General features: G+C 36.4%; 2 protein-coding genes across 4 annotated transcripts; one reads left to right on the top strand and one right to left on the bottom strand.

Annotated features, from left to right (window-relative positions):
* The first annotated feature begins 3,516 nt into the window (after window positions 1-3,516).
* Window positions 3,517-4,627, top strand: LOC111397056 (RING-H2 finger protein ATL57-like). The gene has a single exon (XM_023023795.1). The coding sequence runs from the start codon at window positions 3,803-3,805 to the stop codon at window positions 4,469-4,471; it is 669 nt and encodes a 222-aa protein (XP_022879563.1). The 5' UTR covers window positions 3,517-3,802; the 3' UTR covers window positions 4,472-4,627.
* A 291-nt stretch (window positions 4,628-4,918) lies between these two features.
* LOC111400321 lies at window positions 4,919-11,953 on the bottom strand. Of its 3 annotated transcripts, none has more exons than XM_023027744.1 (9): window positions 11,809-11,953; window positions 10,388-11,370; window positions 9,272-9,390; window positions 7,348-8,181; window positions 6,972-7,272; window positions 6,300-6,465; window positions 5,990-6,098; window positions 5,295-5,549; window positions 4,919-5,210 (listed from the first exon to the last, which is right to left on the bottom strand). In XM_023027744.1, exons 2-8 carry the CDS (start codon window positions 11,174-11,176, stop codon window positions 5,432-5,434), a joined length of 2,436 nt encoding a protein of 811 aa, XP_022883512.1. In that variant the 5' UTR covers window positions 11,177-11,370; window positions 11,809-11,953; the 3' UTR covers window positions 4,919-5,210; window positions 5,295-5,431. The 3 variants fall into 3 exon arrangements, with proteins under 3 accessions (XP_022883512.1, XP_022883506.1, XP_022883515.1); XM_023027738.1 differs by having other exon boundaries at window positions 5,301-5,549; window positions 11,809-11,952; XM_023027747.1 differs by having other exon boundaries at window positions 5,301-5,549; window positions 10,388-11,113; window positions 11,809-11,951.
* Window positions 11,954-19,798: the final 7,845 nt, after the last annotated feature.

The raw sequence follows: 19,798 nt of genomic DNA, 5'->3' as shown, positions 1-19,798 counted from the left end.
CATCATCATCATCATCAACATCATCCTCCAGAATGGGAGATGCTGAGGCGGCCGTTTGCGGCTTGGGACACTCTTGGCCGTAGTAGGCTTGGCAGGGAGAGAAGAAGATGGACGAGCAGGCTGCTTAGTGCGACGAGAAGAAGAAGGACTCCGAACGGACAAAGGAGTGACCAAAACAGGAGGAGGAGAAGAAATGCTCGGTTGGTCTAATGAATGAAAGGCACGATTGGCGTCAGTCGCAAATAATCTGCGCTTCACCGACGGCCAGAGTTGTTCAAAAAGAGGGTGAATGGCGTGGCTAGAATTGAAAGGGGCTAATGAAAAATGGCTGGTTAAAAGAAGATTACGAGTATCTATAGCCTCTGCCTCCACCTTATTAATGGTATAAAAACGGTCAACTAAGTTCCTTGAATAGCAAGGAGGAACAGGCCAAGTTTGGCCGAAACCAAGCTGACGGGCAAAAAATTGGGGAGCATAAATCTCTACCCCTGCCTTGGCGTTGGTCCCAGTTAGAATATCATGAAATAGCTCCCTCCCGGTTAAAAACTGGATCCAAATGAGCAGGGAGGTGCTCGCGCCATCTATAGTGGAAGGGGGATGTACATAGTTTGAAGTCAAAAAAGGAGAAAAATGAAAAAAGGAAGGGATTGAATCCAAGGAATAAAAGAATGAAAAAATGTCCCTTCTGGACATATTTATAGGAGCTAAGGGCTCCATGGCTAGCCCATAACAGCTAGCAGAAGAGCGAGAGATTGATGGAGCACCAATCAATGGAAAATAGGATCTCAACCACAGTTGAGTGAACCACTGCCAGTGGGAGATGCACCATTCTTTAATTGAGCTTGAAGAGAGACCGTGCCTCTATAAAGGGCAGCCAAAAACAAAGAACATAAATTCAAAGACCTGCCACGCGCCAATTCGTGCGCTATAGGTAAATAACTCAGGGAAGGCTTTATGCTTGGCACACACAAAACATATTTACAAAGCCAAACTAAAAGGAAGGTCACTCGCTCAGTATGGGAAGGCTCAGCGCTCGAATGATTGTGAAGAGTTTGCAGGCTTGAATAAGAATCGGTGTAGTTTTTACCAAACTTTAAGGCGCCACCAGAAACTAAAATACCAGGAAAAATGGTATCGCCCAAAGGTGGTAGATTCACCAGGGCTCCAACATCCCTTAAGGTAATAGACATGGAGCCAAGAGGGAAAATAAATGTGTTATACTCAGGAGATCAAAAACTCAAAGCAATTGAAAAGAGTGCTGAATCAAAAGTAGGGGGCGAATAGAGATTTCTAACAAATCAGAAATCTTAGCGCTATCAAAAAGTGCCTTAGTAGGACCATGACCCACAAGGCGAGCATGCCACTTACGAAAAGCTACATTAGATTTAGGCCAAGTGCGAATACCTCTTTCGCGAAGTAGCCCCAGCGGCAGAGAGTTTAGAAAAGGAGGGCCATGAGTGCAAGGAAACAGCTGACCCACCGCCGCCTGTTCAACTGCCTCTGCATTGTTGAAGAAAGGACCCAAGTAGAACTCATTACGTTCGACATCGACGGGCGCGAGAAAACTTGGGGTTATGTATGGACGACTCAGAAGTCTCTGAAAGTCATCAAAACTAAAGGAATCGCTGGCTTGAGATTGTGAAGCAGCCATTTGAGAAGGAATGAAACTTTTCAGGATTACGTAGCAGGGAAGTAAAAAATGAACAGTGAATCGTGAGAGAGACGCAAAAAATTTGAGGCGTGGTTTGATGGTGCAATGAAATGGCGTGTTTGAGGTTTATAAGGGTTTGCAAAACAACGCACCTTTTCAAGTTATAGAAGAAAATAATGATTGAAATTCTTGAGAATTTCGAATGTTGCTGGAAACACAAAGTGAATATGGCAAAATTTAATAATTATTATTAATTCTGCCATATTAGGGGGTAATTGTTGACACATAAAAATTCAGCTCAAATCGAACAGCCCAAGGAATGAAGCCCAATTGAAGGATCTCCAAATCAGATAGCACAAAGAACGAAGCACAATCAAACAAATTAATATGAATGCCCAAATAGGGAGGCCCAAGAACGCAGTAACGCCATCGCCCAAGTTCACAAGTCGCCCAGAACCTGAGCGAATGGAGTGTCATACAGTCGCCCAGAGCTGTTACTCTATTCTCATCCAAACCTTCAAGTCGCCCAAGGTCTTAACAAACATAAAGCGTCGTGGTTATCAAGAAGTGCAGTTATCAAAGCAGTTATTAAAGCAGCCCTATTACATTCCACGATTCAAGGAATTCAATCGAAGGCGGTTGAACGATGGAGAGTAATGACAGCAGTTAAAAAGATAGTTTTCATGACAAATTGGCCATTACGAAGAAAGTGGGCAGTTATAGGACGATCAAGCAGTTTTTAGGGCGGTTGATCACAAAGAAATCGTCCATGAAGTATAAAAGGGAGAAAGGACACAGAAGCAAAAGATCGAATCCGAAACTCTCGAACAGGGAACATGTAATTTTTCATTTCCTTAACTTAAAGTTAAACACTTTTCTTTCAGTAACTCGTGTGCTTGCGCCTCTTGGAGGCACGTTGCTTTTATTTCCAATTGTAAAGTCATCGCCAATAAAAAAACACCCCTTTTTGGAACTTTGTCTCAAAAGGTTTGTCCCTTATACAATCGTCTGATCTTTTTTAATTGTTAGCGACTAACCCGCGCGAAACAATAAAANTATTAATTCTGCCATATTAGGGGGTAATTGTTGACACATAAAAATTCAGCCCAAATCGAACAGCCCAAGGAATGAAGCCCAATTGAAGGATCTCCAAATCAGATAGCACAAAGAACGAAGCACAATCAAACAAATTAATATGAATGCCCAAATAGGGAGGCCCAAGAACGCGGTAACGCCATCGCCCAAGTTCACAAGTCGCCCAGAACCTGAGCGAATGGAGTGTCATACAGTCGCCCAGAGCTGTTACTCTATTCTCATCCAAACCTTCAAGTCGCCCAAGGTCTTAACAGACATAAAGCGTCGTGGTTATCAAGAAGTGCAGTTATCAAAGCAGTTATTAAAGCAGCCCTATTACATTCCACGATTCAAGGAATTCAATCGAAGGCGGTTGAACGATGGAGAGTAATGACAGCAGTTAAAAAGATAGTTTTCATGACAAATTGGCCATTACGAAGAAAGTGGGCAGTTATAGGACGATCAAGTAGTTTTTAGGGCGGTTGATCACAAAGAGATCGTCCATGAAGTATAAAAGGGAGAAAGGACACAGAAGCAAAAGATCGAATCCGAAACTCTCGAACAGGGAACATGTAATTTTTCATTTCCTTAACTTAAACTTAAACACTTTTCTTTCAGTAACTCGTGTGCTTGCGCCTCTTGGAGGCACGTTGCTTTTATTTTCAATTGTAAAGTCATCGCCAATAAAAAAACACCCCTTTTTGGGACTTTGTCTCAAAAGGTTTGTCCCTTATACAATCGTCTGATCTTTTTTAATTGTTAGCGACTAACCCGCGCGAAACAATAAAACATTCTAATAAATATTCTAAAAAATTGCCCCCAACAGAGCATTATTCATCAAAATTCAACTTGATTGCTCTCATCCTTATCAGTTATCGCCACCCTACCCTACTCTACCCTACTCACCTACAATCACCAACCTCCTCTTTCAGTCTCTGGACACAGAGACAGATATGAATATGGATATGGACAGGAATATATACACACCGGTACCCACAGCAATGCATAAAATCCAAGACTCTCTCTTGCACGCTCTTGTCCTAAATATTCTCTCTTCTAAATCTCTCTTCATCCGCCATGAAGCTCACCATCACCATTCTAACCAGAAGACTGTTCCAAGAACAAGGCGGCCCAGATAATTTAGACAGTACAATCTCAGCTTCCGCCACCTCAGACGCTATTTTTCAGCTCATAAATGACACTTCCGCCACCATACAAACACCCTTTTCTGCCCCCACCTTATCCACCGTCGATTTTTCCGTGGCATTAACAATACTTGTTCTTATCACAGCCCTTTCCTTCATGGCTCTTTTTTCAGCCTACATCCACAGCCTCGCCACTGACGATTCTTCCTCCTACACTGACAACCGCCGCAGAAACCTATCTCCGCCGTCACACACCAACCGCAAGGGACTTGATCCTTCTGCCATCAAATCATTGCCTCTGGTGGCTTGTGGTGTGGCCGCGAAGCACAGGATAGAAGAATGTACAATATGCTTATGCGAGTTTGAGGATAGCGAAATTGTCAGAATAATCCCCTACTGCAAGCACGTGTACCATCCCAAGTGTATTGACAGGTGGCTGTCGTTGCACGTGACTTGCCCTCTGTGTCGGTCACCTCAGCTTTTCGAGAACGTCGATGAGCTTTCTTTGGATATGAAGCAGGAGAATAATAACAATGTTGTTGAAATAGAAACGGTAGATAATGTGGCCACGTGGAGAGACGAGAGAGAGTTTAGTACTTGACGATGTGGCTGATTTTTCATTTTTTCTCTCATTTTTATGTTCACAGTTTCTGGAACGGTCATTTAGAAAACTGAAAATAAGGTTCTCTTGTCATGTCAAATATACTATCCATTCGATAGTGATTATGAAAATTGATCTTTGATCGTTAAAAATAAACGTGGATTTTACTCGTGAAAAATGACGACTGAAATAATAAAATAACGGTAAAAAAATTAATTTTTTTGGATGAAAAATTGGTACTAAACAGGATCTAAAAATTTGAGCCTTTAAAGGCAACACAAAATTTCCCATTTCGATAGAAGCACCTAACTTTTCCCAACACAAGCTGAAATTTCACATCGACCGATTTTCTTCTTCTTACGTTTACAACTTGAGGCCTCTTAATTTTTTTTCCCATCAAAGAACATAGATGCTGATGCAAAAAGATAAAGCATCTGTTTCAAGAGATTATGCCATAAAAAATTAATCAAAAATAATTAACTTAGACAATAAACATTCTAAATTTGAAGATTAATTTATAGTTTATACAATGCAAGAAGTTCAGTCTCTTGCAAGAACCGCAGGCAAAATGGATAGAATCAATTGGTATGGACAATGGTGCCCCTTTTCAAAACAGATATCAGCCTACCAAAGCTTCTGAGAATCAGATCTTACACTTAATAAAGAAGAATCAGCATTTGCAACTCATGCCAAAATCAACTGGAATAATATCGATGCAACTTATTCTCCCGGGTGCTACCTGTCATTTAAAACACATTCATTTAATACAAAATCGAAAGTAATACTCCTGATAAAGAAGTAGTAGTAGTACTTAGCAGAATACGTTTACCCAAGGTCTCAGGGAGCCATAGCTGAATCTACATAGCAACCAGCTTACTTCAACTTTTGAATTCCTATTCTTTTTATTATTCTTCTCTCTCTCTTTTCACACGTTCAGCTATCTACGCTTTTCTTCTTCCTTTACTGTACGAAGTAAGCTTGGACTGCCTCAACAACTGGCGCGTTGCACATTGGACAATTCCCCTTGTCTTGGACCAAGCTATCTGCACATTTTGAACAGGTGCACATGTGCCCACACCTGCATAAATGAAAGATGGACTTTGTGAATAAGAAAACTGCAAGAATACATGTAAAAACCCGTATCACATTTCCACGCGCAGAAGTTAAGAATGAAAACGTGTTGATACCACACTAAGCCCCCCCTTTGGTACCGATTAAAATCTAGATTTTAATCTAAATCAAAGTCAACAATGAATTTTAATCACATATTTTATTGCCCACAACATTTCATCAACTTCTACCAAAATCTATTGAATTTTAATTCCCACCAAACAGGATTTGAACAAGATGCAATCTTATAATTCAATCATACGAAAAAGACTATAAGAGAATAGAGAGTTTAAGATCCTATACAAGGGAAAAGACTAAAAACTGAAATTATAATATCTAAAACTACCTAAAAACAACAGCACATGTTCGTAAAAACACTGCAAATAATAAAGATATACAACTCTCTACCTGTAGAGCAAGGAATGTATTTTACTATCAGAACATATGCAACATATTCCTTTCCTCACATGATCCCATCTAGATTCATCCTTTGGCATATTGTTTCCCCAACATGTACCTGCATATAATAATGGTAAGCTGAATTTTTTTTTGGTACTTGAAATGAGAAATAAGCAAAACAGAACACGAAAAGCACTAGTAATAGACAATACTTTTCGTGCTGCAAGTCAGGTATACAAAGTATTGGACATTATAATAAAGAGAAACTTAGCTCATTATAAACAATATGAAGACCAATAACTCGAGCTTGAAATCTCACCTGTTGAAACAACTGATCGATTTAAAGCAGCAGATAGCTCTTGTTGCACCGAACGCTGCAACTCAATTTGCATGTCCATGCATGACTCCAGCATGCTCTGCATGTTGGTCATCTTTTGTTGAAGCCCAGCCATGTCAATCCTCAACTCATTAATCACCTCACAGTCCTGATCCACGTCATCAGATCATATGATATAAATTAGAAGCGTGTGTAACAAAAATGCTCCAAAAATCGAAAGGACCACCCTCGAGACTAAAGGTTACGTAAGTACTGTAACGTGCCATTTCATTTTATCGTCAGAAAATGAAAGACGTATAGAACGGTAGAAATGTTCATACCGAACATTGATGCATAGAAACTAAGGACATAAAGTTCACAAAACCTCGCATTAATTTGGATAAATTCTTTCCTCTATTATGTTTCTTCAGTGTTATATGGTCCTGAATTAAGAATATCAATTTCCCTTCCCCTTTAATAGACATTTATCAAGTGCCTTAACAAACCTCCTAGTCAGATAGAAAGTGCAATTTTAATAGACATGTATTCTTAATGAGGATTAAAAAGTTCAGAATTCCACTCTATCTAGGGATAACTCTGTATCTCAAATCAAGCGAACAATTAACAAACCAAATTCACCAAACCAGTGCTAGGTTTAAGGGTGGTGGAGCTCACAATTCCAAAGCACTGATGAGAATTCAGTGCCCTACTTGCACCCAGAAACTCGTCATCCCAAAATGGCAGAGAAGCATAGACAAGTGATGAAGAGGAAATTAATGGATTTCCTTCAGCACCCCCCAAGTGAGCTGCATTTTGATCACCGTTCTGCTGTTCCTGGTCTGTATTGGTTAAGTTTGGAGATGTATTTTCTAGCTCCCAGTTACTAGAAGCACGACCTTGCCGTTCCACATGGGATTGCAACACTTGGTCGAGACTCTCGCGAAAACCACTTCGGAGAAGACTAGAGACACGTCTCCTGAAGTGCAAAAGAATGTTCAGAAACAGTTCAAGTAAATGAAGACCTGAAGTCAAAAGCAATGAAATCATATACCTGGTGAAAAGCTCCCTAAGTTCCATGCTGTAAATATTTTCATCTTCGAGGAAATTAAATGAACCAATTCTTGGAATAGAACTTTCCTCTCCAGAAGGCATGTCTAGCCAACTATCAATAGCCTCTTGCAAATCTTGGCCTTGCCAGTCCTCATGCAATTCTCCTATCTGATCAGGCTCGACAATTTCATTATTAGAAGTTCCTGGAAACCACTGATTAGCAGTACTTTCTTCCCACCTTCCACCCACATCTTCTCCACTTCCATTCATCCAGTCACTAAATGCACCATTGGTTACCTGTCGCCAGTCCCTTTCTTCAAATTCAATTACTGACTCTTGCAACTCATCTTCTTGAACTGAAGCATCTTGCCAATCGAATTCAAGGTGCCCAGTGACGTATTCTTCATTCATGTTCTGTTCCATATCATATGTATTGCCAATTAACTCATTTACATCACTTGCCCTACTTCTAGGTTCATCATGATCAAGTAAAACTTCTCTGCATGCACTGCCATCAATATGATCAGCTTGAAACGACTGTTCATTGGCATTATTCTCCTCCCACGTTCTAGTGACATCATTCTCTCTAATATGTCCATTGTTGGACGACACTTCTCGGACATTTTCTTCACTGTCCAAAACTGGCTCCTCTACTTCAGCAACTTGTACATCAGATTCCTGTCGATTCATGTCTTCACCTGTGACCTTGCTCTCACCGAGTGACTGAGATCGCTCATCTCTTTGGCCATTACTTTCATCATTATAAGGCACATCAAACTGAGAGCTATTCACCTCAGTCTGAGGAGAATTTTCGAATTTGGAGAGGAATCCATCCCTACATTACAAAATTTTGATCACGTTAGTTTGAAAAAATAAAATTAGAAGGAACACGATTGACAACAGATGCCAAATGAGCTCAATATTAGTGGGTCGTGTTCAATTTGATTGATAAAATAAAGTGATAAAAAAAGGGTTTGAGCAAATACAACCAATTCCTCAAGTTTAATTAAATGATCAGTGTTCTAACAGAAATGAACTGATTAAGTAATGTTAAAGGGACTGGTAAGGAATTATTGTACACATGAGAGTTAACCTTAACAAAAATACAATAGAGGAATGTATTTCCCAGCACTTGTTATACCACCAGTCTAATTCTTCTGCAGAGAAGCCAAGGAAAATCTCGAATGGTTTTGCTAATGCCATATTAACTGATTACTCTACACTAATATTATGATGTTATCTACATCTTAAGTTTCCTATGGGGAAAAAAATTTCAATAATGAGAATATGTAACTTGTCATTTCTGGGATCCCCCCATAGCATCTCCAAGCGGGAGATAAGTATTAGCGAAAAGAAGGAATGGTCTAATATCTTTTGGTTGCATGTGAAACGATTGTGTAATTTAATGAGAACTGAACAATTAATTATGCAAGAGTAGTCCATTGATAGCATAACAAGAGCTCCCAAAAAAAAAAAAAAAAAAAAAAAAAAAAAAAAAAAAAAAAACCCAAATGGGAACAAATGAAAACACCGCTAATTCCTATAACCAGAAAGAGAAAAGAGAAGATAAATGAAAAAGAAAAAGGGGTAAATAGAATTATTCAAACCAGAATCAGGAAAAAATTATCTTGCTCACTGAGCTCATTGAGAGCACCTTAGCTCCTACTCTGCTTTAACTATAGGTTGACAACAAGAATGGATGTCGTCATAATTATGAGTTTAAGCAATATAACTTCGTCGTGAAATGGAGAAAATTAGTACAGAAACAGAAAGGAGAAAATGAGGACCATCACAAAAGTTCACCAAAGGCAGAAGTTACTATACAGGAAATTTGCTACATTTTTGGGAGTATAAGGACATTGGATTTGCACTTCTGTGGCAAATGGGGGTGGACAATAATATCTATGTGTATCACTAAAATCTACCTTAGATCAGACACTGTATGTCTTTGCCTTAGCAAACCCAATTCACTTGCAGCCACAGACGAAGATCTCTTGTCCAGGATAAGTCTTTGCTTTCGCAGGAAACTACCTCTAACAACCGCCTGCAATATAAATATGGGATCAGTGATGGCAAAAGAACATCATTATTTTAAATTTCAGATTCAATTACATGCAAACAATTTCGTAACATTAGCCGATGCAGGAAGACAGCATTGTAATAGGTCATAGGAAAATCACAAGTTAGAGTCATCTTCTTCAGGTAAATGTTTTACCTTTCTACTTAGACATTTGATTAAACGTAATCCTTAATTTACAAAAAAATGTTTGTGAAAGCAAATTATTTTTTCTCAGAAAAATTATTCTCCAACTAATTTGAAGGAATTATTACATACGGCAGCTCCAAGTAGAAGAAGATAAGGAAAAAAAAGAAGCGATGTTGTCAATGGAGATGTTGGGACTGATACCATAAGAGCTATTCGACGGTGATACCCATAAGCAATCTCAAGGATGAAAGGGGGCAAATATGGCTTCAAGACAGCATTTCGGACGTATTCAAATCTCCTATGTCTTCGGATTTACTCTAATATTTTGTTGTTTTATGTTGTTGATCACCATTTTTACATTTTTGAATCTGTTAATGCAGGTTACAGATTCGGTCAAGAGGAAGAAACTTATATATCGTAGCCACTCATGGTTATTTTGCCGATTAATCTTCCAAGTATTTAATTCTTCTTTGCTTTGATGATTGATTCAAACTCCGCCTCTCGTAATTTTCCAATAAATTGAGACAACTAGAGAGGAAATAATTAATGGAAAGTAAAAAAATTAGCTTTTAATTGGTTTTCATGTTCATATCAAGATTTACTGTCTCCTCGAGTTTATACACTGTTATTTAGACCATGAAGATTCTAAGGAGACAAGTCACAATTGCACTGCATTTAATAACAGCCAAAATCCGCCTACATATTTCATAGCCGGTCACAAGCTTGGGTAAAGGAGGGTTCGCTGTAGGTTGACAGCCTATATAACACTTTATGAACTAGAAAAATGGATCTTTTGCTTAAATAAACTAACAGTAAAATCATTAATGATAATCACCTGAATGCGATTGCGATGAGCAAATTTTGAAACTGGCTTGCACTCGGACAATTTCAGTAGTTCTCTTTTCCTTTCGCTCTGAGCCCTCAGCAAAAGATCAAGAAGAGTCTGTCTACCACATAATCTTCTAATAGGCCTCCGTGCACCAAGGTTGGAATGGTTGGCCGCCAGTTCATTGTGCATCTGTTCAATCTGAAAACCAACTTCACCATCTCCATCTATATGTGAGCGACAACTGCTTCTCTGTTGGGTATTCATCTGCACCCATTCTCTAATTGTTCTCACCCTTTCACACTCATTCTCACCAAGCCATTGTGGCCTCGAGATGTTTCTATGCTGAGCATTAGGTGGATGACACTTAGCACCACCTTTCATCCATCCACGAAAAATTTGCCTAACTCTTTCACGTTCAACTTCTCCCAAATCAGTAGATTGTTCCGTAATAGTACTGTTATTATCCTCTTGCTCATTATCTGATCCTATCCGGCCTTGATTCTCAGTCTCGCTGCCTGCTTCAGAAGTATCGTCCCTCTTATCATTCCCTTGCCCATCCAAGGTGACAGTGCTTGATCGGTCAGAATCCAAACTGTCACTTCTCTGTTCCCTTGGCTTATGAGAATGATATGCCCCATGCTCACCCTCAAGTTCTCGCCAAATTTGTAAGAGCGAAGATGCCCGTGGGCTCTGCATATCTCGTTGCTCACCCCACTGACTTGACAGTGGAGGCTGAGACTCTCCAAAGAAAGAAGAATGAAAAGACGATACATTATGCAAACCCGTGATAGCCATTGTTTAAAAACTAAATACTATTTCAAATCTCAACAATGATAGTCGTCTCCAAGATCTAATAATCCACCTATCTGATCATAATTATCAACAAATGCTTACAATTCACACAAACTTATTGCATATCATTGAAGCTATTAATTATCATCATCACTCCAACAGAACCTCATTGTCAATAGATATATACCATTCAATGCCTGCAAAATTTCATCAGAATTCACATTTTACTTGTCAATATAATATAAAGTTAATTTATTGAATTTTCTGGGGTTAACTTTTACCAACCCCTTCCAACAAGCAATCCACAGATGCTTACAAAATTAATATATTTTTTTTTTCAAAAAAAGCTGAGGAAAAAAGTGACTTGCAATCCCTCTTTGCTCTGACAATTGACATCTCATCCAAAAGAAGAAATTAAGGAAAAGCAAAGGTCAAAATTCAAAACATTAAACTTTCAAAAGAAGAAAATAATAGAAACCGAAATAGTTCAATAAAAAGAAACTTAATGCAATCAAATGATTTCCACACAAATTCATTTCTAAAAAACTCTCGCTAAAAATATAAATTAACAAATCCAGAAGTTCAAGACACGAACACACACCTCGAAGAACATTAAAACTATAACAAAAAATTACCTTCTTACAGCTATGATGCAGGAACAATGTATCTATCAATCTATCAGTGTTTAATCCTTCTGTAGAACGTGTAATAATAAGAGATAGAGATAGAGAGAGACCGATGTACTTTGACTATATGAGAGAAACGCAGTGGACAGACAAGTCATTTGATTTTATTTACATGGAACGGAAATTTTTTCCGTTAACTCTTCTAACGTCTATTTGTGTGAACAGTCCTTTTATTTACACGAAATTGCAAAAGTTTTCCCATGCTCTTGAATATAACGGTAACTTGGAGCGTGGTGCGTAAAAGACGATTTTTATTTCCAAATTTAAATGTGGAAAGATTTTTTTTTTTTTTTTTTTTTTTTTTTTTCGGGGGGGGTTTTTTTAAATATTATAAAATTTTTAAATTTTTTTACAGTGAGAGTATATTTAATAATCGATGAAATTTTCAAATTTTTGTAGTTCAGAGCGTTATTCAATTACCTATATTAAGGATAATTTAAGATTGTATTTTGTGAGAGAATCAAATCGATTCTTTATAGTTATTTTTATTAGCCATAGTCGGAGCTCCATTTTGAGGAAAATGGGTTTTTTTTTTGAGGATGTGCAATTAAAAAGTAAGAAAAGATTTTTCAATTTACGTTTAAAATTATTTTTTGGAAAATATGCTGTCGAAAATAAATTCGTGAAGAAATGGAGCTCAAACAAGGGCTTAGTTCGTTTGAATTTAAAATTATGTAATTAATACATAAATAAATATATATTTTTAATGCACAACGTTACATTATAAATATTTATTCATTTTAATGTCAACATTTTTAGAATTTTAACGGTAAAAAAATGATGTATTTTAATGTTTATATCTTTAAATTTAATCATGTCTTCACTAAGGAAATAGAAAATTTGAATAATGTGAGTACCCTAATCAATAAAATTAATAAAATAAGCCTTTTGATGTCTACGAACGTGTAAGCAGAAGCCATGAGGGTTACGCGATTTTAGGAAGATTTGCACCAAACCCCTATTTATCCTGCGTGGAGAACCACAATGTCCTGTCTTTATTACAAAATTTAATTAATTTAATTGCATTCAGTTATGTAATATTTTATTTTCCTTCTTCACACTAACATTTGAAATTCAAACGGATATTTGGAGTGATCAACTTAAAGAAATTTGATAACTATGATATATTAATGAAATTTAAGCAGGGTAAGAGTGTAACATTACTAGAATTTTATAGTAATAATAGAGATAAATTTCTCGATTTGATCCTTGTCACTTGCATTTCATCCCTTTATAGAGACCACCAGATACGAGCTTGCCGTCCTAACTACGTCAAAGCTATAGTATCTAACATAGCGTTGTGTGCCACTACCCGTTTTGAAGAGATTTGATTGATTGGAGAGTTTGAAACGACAGATCATCATAATTTCCTCATGGTTGATTGGTTTTGACCGTGCTACCATTAAAGGGGGAGTACTTCCTCATCGGAGTCATGATGATGTTTTCATATAACGTCTTATATGGTCCGACTCCGACCTATATATATTGGTTGGTTGGGTCGATCTTTCAAGCTGACATATGCTCATGTGACCAAATAAAGGTGGATTGCAAAGTGATTCGAAGTGAATTTGCAACAAGATAGTTCTTCACAAAATAAATATCTCCTTAAGTAACTCCAACTGAAGATCATTAAATTAAGAAATAAATTGAACTTGTAATGGGCAGACTTTGAATAAACTCTTTTTTTCATAATAGTAATGTAATATTATTAGTAGAATATGTTAGAAAAAAAGAGATAGATAAAAAATAATGTTGTCTTTTACAGCTAGGAAAAAAAATAATTATAATTATCCCACTTTAAGTTTATTGAGCTAGTAGATTAATATACAAATGGATGCATGAATTTAGTTAAAATATTTCACTACGTACGTTTAAAAGTTCACGAGCCTCGATCCTCTCACATGATCATTATCCTATCAACCTATTGTTAGCAACATAATTATTAAAAAAAACTATTCAAAGGGCACGAGTAGTTGATATTATAAAATTCATGATTTCTTTTAAAAACTTAATCTTTAGTTTGTGCATTTATGCTATTACCAAGAAGCATAGATCCATCACTCGAGTAATCAATCAAGAGTACCCTTAAGTCCTACACACAATGTTACATATTCTATGGGCCTAGCTCGTGCATATTCCCTACTAAGACGTGCCACTTATCTTTATGACAATTTATTATTAAGTGCAAGAACATTTCTAGGCTTCTTCTTATCTCTTAGTATTTGGTTTTCTCTTGTTTCATTTGTTTTGTTCCCATTGTACACAAGAAGTACCTAGACAAGTACATTGCATTGGAGATAAATGACTAAATGTGCTCCTTTTTCCTGCAAAAATTCAATCATTATCACTTCTTTCCAGCCTTTTTTATCAAAAGGTTCATATGCATAATGATATATAGGACCTCAAAGCTTATATAATAGATTATTTTCTTTTTCTTTTTCTTTTTTTTTTTGTCGGAAAACAAAAATCTTCAATTTTTTTCCATTTTTGAATTTTATTTCGCAAATATCTTACCCAAATACACATGACGGAGCCAAGTGGGGACAGTGGAGTACTTGGCACCCACCGAAATTTGAGAAAAATAATTAAATGACTTTTTATTTTTAACAGTCAAATTCATGAAGAACTCAATAAAGAGATGCACAAAAGATGTCACGAGATAAATTTAAATATCATTAATGATAAGAGAAGTTATACATTTAACATATCATTAATGTATGACTTTTAAGAATAAATTTAAATTTAAAAAAAATGAAAGTAAGAGGAATATAATTTAAATCTCTTTTAATACTAATTTTAAGTTTAATTATGTTCACATCACATTTTTGTTGCATGAACAGTTGAGAATATAAATGTTACAATGAACAACTTGATGAACTTCATTCAACAAACAAAAACTATAATGTGAAATGATTGCTCTAATTTTGAATATATAGAGGGGTAATTTAATTTTTTTTTTGGGGCAAAAATGGAGAATATGTTATGAGAAAAATGATACTTCTCTAGTTTTTGAAAACAAGCATGAGATATCTCTGTTTCATGGGTTTCTTATGCCCTTGTTTGGTTCCTATTTATTAAAATTCATCTCTCTCTCTCTCTCTCTCTCTCTCTCTCTCTCTCTATATATATATATATAATAATGACAAATGACTTTAACCATGACATCCAAGATACATTGAAAAATATATACTAGCTCAGAGTGCTGAAATCAGTTTGCCAAAATTAGGTATTTTTTCCCAAACAATTGCTTGTGCTTTTCTACAAATGCAATTCCAACTAATAGGAACCTCATCAAATACCAAATATTACCAATTTCTTCCCCAAAATGCATGCCTTGTAGTGGGATGAAACTTCTACCATGTGCCCTTTTCCTTAATTTAATAGAAGAAATCATATATAAGCCATACTTTCTGGTTTAAAAAACCTTGAAAAGACAATGCTGAAAGTGGTACAAAGATTTGGGCTGTCGACAATAAAAAACCTCAGTGACATTGTAGAATTTGGTAACTTGTCTTCAAATGAAAAGAGCCCCCCACTAATTTGTGCCAATGAAGTGTATGCATGTGGCATTACAAATATAATATTGAAGGCTTATATAAAGCAAGAAAAGTGGCAAAAGAAAATGAAGAAAAGGACTAAAGTGTGATCATAGTGGTCGCCGCATATGCCTTGGAAGATGCTGTTATTTTTTGCAAATCCGTGGGAGTAGGATTAGCTAGGAAGCATATTCTACAGTGAAAACCCTAAATATATTGCTGGTTACTTATTCACAAATCTTATATATATCAGCAGCCCTAATAACATAGATAAACCCCTCTTAGCTAATGCCACCTCAACCACGGCCCGGCCTTCGACTGGCCGCCTCAGCCGGCCGCCAGTTGGAGGTGGTGTGATTAGGGCTTTATCTGTCATGATGGGAGAAACGAGGTTGATTAGACGTTGAAGAAATCTATCTTTTCTCCACAGGGCAACTTCAATCCTTTGGCATATTCATTCTCATAATGAATTTCAACTCGGCAATATCTTACTGTTTCCGGCTTTAACAAGGCCTGTTATGCACTTCATTTCATATGAAATAAGCAGAAGATTTCCATCTTCTGTACGTGTAGTTTGACATAGTTTTCTAGCTTGATAGACATTTTATTTGTATTCGTAAAAGTACAGCATGTTGACATGCAAGATGATGTAATTTCTCCCGTCTGTGTTAATTTAGTTCTTGTTAATGAGATTTTCTATTCTGCTGTGTTTTTGCATCTGGGATGGGAAAAGTGGGGACAAATTTGTTTTAAATTCAATAAATAGAACCACCTGCGCATTCCCAATCGAAGATTTTTTCAGCATTTTTTTTTTCTTTTGTAAAAAATTTCTTTTTGATTTGAATGCAGGAATTCATACTTATTACCATCAAAGACCCAAAACAAAGACATGTCATCACTTTTTAAGAATATATTTTTATGGACTCATCAGTTTTTAATCATTTAAAATTTATCCAAACGGAGGCTTATTTAAATGTAATAATTGACCACATACTTGTTTTCTTTAACCAAAATGAAAATAATCACTTTTTTCGATTCAAAGATTCTTAACTGAACCTATCTAATATTTATCTAAGATTAATACTTTCTTTTCATTGTATAGATATTTACTTTAACTTATGATTGGGTAATGTTTATAAACTATTTATAATCAGTAAAATCACTTCTTGTCCTTATATTTAGTGTAACTTACAAGTATCACTCACTTATGTATCATTTATTTCTAGTTGTTTATAATTTAAATTGTTTATAAATACTTCCTAAACAAGATCAAAACTTAACATCACAAAAAAGAAATCACCACCTCACCATGGTCATTAGGCTGGCGGCCATGACAACTCGGACCACCATTGTCACACATCTCCCCATACAAGAAACCACCGCAAAGCAAAATCAAAACCAAATCGAAACCTAACCACCTACCAATTTCTACTGTCAGTCTGTCACCGTTGTTGCCTCCACCAACATCAATGGGATCATGTAACCCCAACGTCGCACCATGAATCGCAATTGCTTCTGGTGGCATCGTAATAGAATTTCTGAGAGATACTAAGGAAATACTTCTGTTGTCTTGATTGAATGCTTTGGTTTTCGATCACAACTGTTAAAAATCATAGAATTTGCTCATATATATCGGAAATGGATCTACGGTTTCCTAGTGAAATATTGAAGCGAGGGTGGTGCTCGCTTAAGGATGTTCGTGATTGAATTATGTGGAGGTCTAGTTGTCAATGGTAGTATGATGTAGTTGAACTAAAAGTAACACATGTTAACTTTTGTGAAATATTAATTTTAATAAAAAGTGGCAGTATGTTCGTTGGTGAAAATATTGATTTTAAATGACAAATAACATAACATGTTACCTTTATTGTGGCTAGTTAGGTTCGAAATGTTTATCTTTAATGAAAAGTGACACAGTATGTCACCTATGCGAAATATTAATATTTAGTGAAAAGTGACATGGTTTATTTCCTTCTATTACGCCTCGCCATGCAGAGACACTAGTAAAAAATCACGTAATGGATCACGTGGAGCGTAAAGTCAACATTCAGCCAGATAACAAGTAAAAAAGGAGCCAACACTCCCTTGGCCGAAGTTCCTCACATTGGTTGGCCGAAGCTCCCGCTCATTTAGCTGAAGCCATTCCTCCATCCGAAGCTCCCTTTGGCTAGTGCCTCTTGCTGTCTTTTAAAGGATCTGTAGACAATCTTTAGGAATAATTGATGTAATGTTTGTAATAATGAATGTTGGTACTTTCAGCCTAGGATGTAGGATGGTTGACCCGTTATCAATGTATTAAATGCGTAGCGGATTGAGTGACATGACTTCAGCTAGGGAAATGGAGCCACGTGATTCCAATCCAACTATAACCAGCTCATCTAAAGCCCTATAAATAAGGAACTCTTGTAATGTTTGTTCTTAATGCAACTCTTTACGCAAAAAGCTCTCTCCTGCTTATTTCATACTCTTGCTTGTTGGAATTTAAATACTCCTGATTTAGTCGAGTTGTTGGTGATTGATTATTATTATACAATCGTTTCTAAACATACTGCCTATATCTGAACATTTTATCTCGTATCATAAAGCATCTCCCACGTCGATTTATGGTAAACTCCTCCAACTAAGACTCCGGTCAAAATATGTTGAAATTTATTTGCGTGGATGCGAGTGAACTGGACATCTGTTGTCCACATCACCGTTACGAAAAAAACTAGGTCAACACCTTCTGTGACTAAGCTTCAAAGAAAGAAAGCAATTTTCAAATTTTTTGGCCCCTCGGCGTTTTTTAAAATTTTTTTTGTTTTATGTTGAGAATTTGTGAAAATTTCTCTATTTAAAGTGTGTTTAGGATTTCCACATCCAGATTATCTCGGGCCTGGTGGATGGCCAACGCATTAATGTTCAGTTTATAAATGGCGCAAAGGAGCGTTGGAATGGTCTTTTAACTCCTAAATATTTAGATAAAAAAAAAAAAAAAAAAATTAGGAAAATATACCATTTGGATAGTTTGAATCCACTGGATTTTTCATTACTTCGCTAAATTCATTGACCTTTCGGCACTAGGCAGATATCAAATCTCATACATGATCTTACGACTTTATGCAATGGAGATATGTGTTTTTTTGGTGCCTTAGCGGTCTTGAAATTACCTCGAACTGTGCCATCAAAAGGGAGCTCTAAGACGAGTACCACACCCAATGGGCCATAGAGGAAGATTGATAAAGTCGGTGATGGATTCAAGATTGTTGGTAAGGTAGGGTACTCATCGACTATTGATCATCAACGGTCAATGACCACAAAAGCAAGATTGTTTATCAATATTTAATTAAATAATATAAAAAATTCTTCAATCAATATATCAACTCTGATTTTAGGATCATATACCTCAATAAAAGAATGATTTCCTGGATTAGACACAAGATCATCCACATTGAATTGAGCCCGAGAGTTCTTTATGATATGTATCAATGATTAACAACTTGTGTGCTTGACTAAAACTAGTGACGGGAATAAATGCATCACTAGAAGAACTAAGTTGGGATTTTCATTTTGACTGAAAAAAAAATTCCATAATCTTTATGAAAATCAGATGTAAATCATATATTAAACGTAAATTAAAGTTAATTTTAAACTATCATCAATTTTCAATACCAATTTATCATTTATCACTTATCACAAATCACAAATTTCTCACTTTATCACAAATCACATATTCACAGATAATCATTTATCACAAATCCACAAATTCCTTAATTTTCATAAACCATATATCATCACAACTCACATATTAAATTACCAGTAAAATGATCAATTTTTCTCGCGTATAAAGCGCCCCTGTTTGAATTTCATTACATTCAATTTCTCTCTCTCCTATTTTCAACCGCACAATCTTTTACAAAATAATATTACACGTAAATAGAAAAAAAATTCTTTCTTTTTTAATCACTCATTTAAAAAAAATACTATTTCACTAATTTTCATTTCAAAAAAATAGGGTCAAACGGGGAAAAAGTATCAAAATGACAAAAAAAAGGAAGAGACGCTCAAAGTCAACGACAACAGCTGCAGGCAGTGGCAGAGCTTACAGTCATTATCTCGCCGAAGGTAACAATCGAGACTGAATTGGTCCACGCATTTCATCAGGCAAATATGGAGATAGACCAATTCAGTCCTCAAATCTGAGGCTAATTTTACCCTGTGAATATATCACTGAAAGGGGTGGGGCTGCGGAAGCCGGGACGGGGAGGGAGCTACGACTTACGACTGTGAGAGAGAGAGTTTGCCAAGGCCTGAGCTATTGTCATATTGCATTTGATTTTGGAATTCAAATGGGGCAATAACCAAACAAGACTGCAAGTATATTATACATTCAATTGGGTCAAATGTTTTAGATTCTTAAAAAA

This window comes from Olea europaea, chromosome 1 (genome assembly GCF_002742605.1).
Source record: "Olea europaea var. sylvestris chromosome 1, O_europaea_v1, whole genome shotgun sequence".
Taxonomy (NCBI): domain Eukaryota; kingdom Viridiplantae; phylum Streptophyta; class Magnoliopsida; order Lamiales; family Oleaceae; genus Olea; species Olea europaea.
This window is presented reverse-complemented; position numbering and strand designations above follow the sequence as displayed.

Coding starts and splice junctions, on each gene's coding strand:
- LOC111397056 (XM_023023795.1), top strand. CDS start 3,803: ATGAAGCTCACCATCACCATTCTAACCAGAAGACTGTTCCAAGAACAA.
- LOC111400321 (XM_023027744.1), bottom strand. CDS start 11,176: ATGGCTATCACGGGTTTGCATAATGTATCGTCTTTTCATTCTTCTTTC. Junction 9,391..10,387: donor CTCATCGCAATCGCATTCAG/GTGATTATCATT, acceptor TTTATATTGCAG/GCGGTTGTTAGAGGTAGTTT. Junction 6,466..6,971: donor CTCATCAGTGCTTTGGAATT/GTGAGCTCCACC, acceptor GACGTGGATCAG/GACTGTGAGGTGATTAATGA.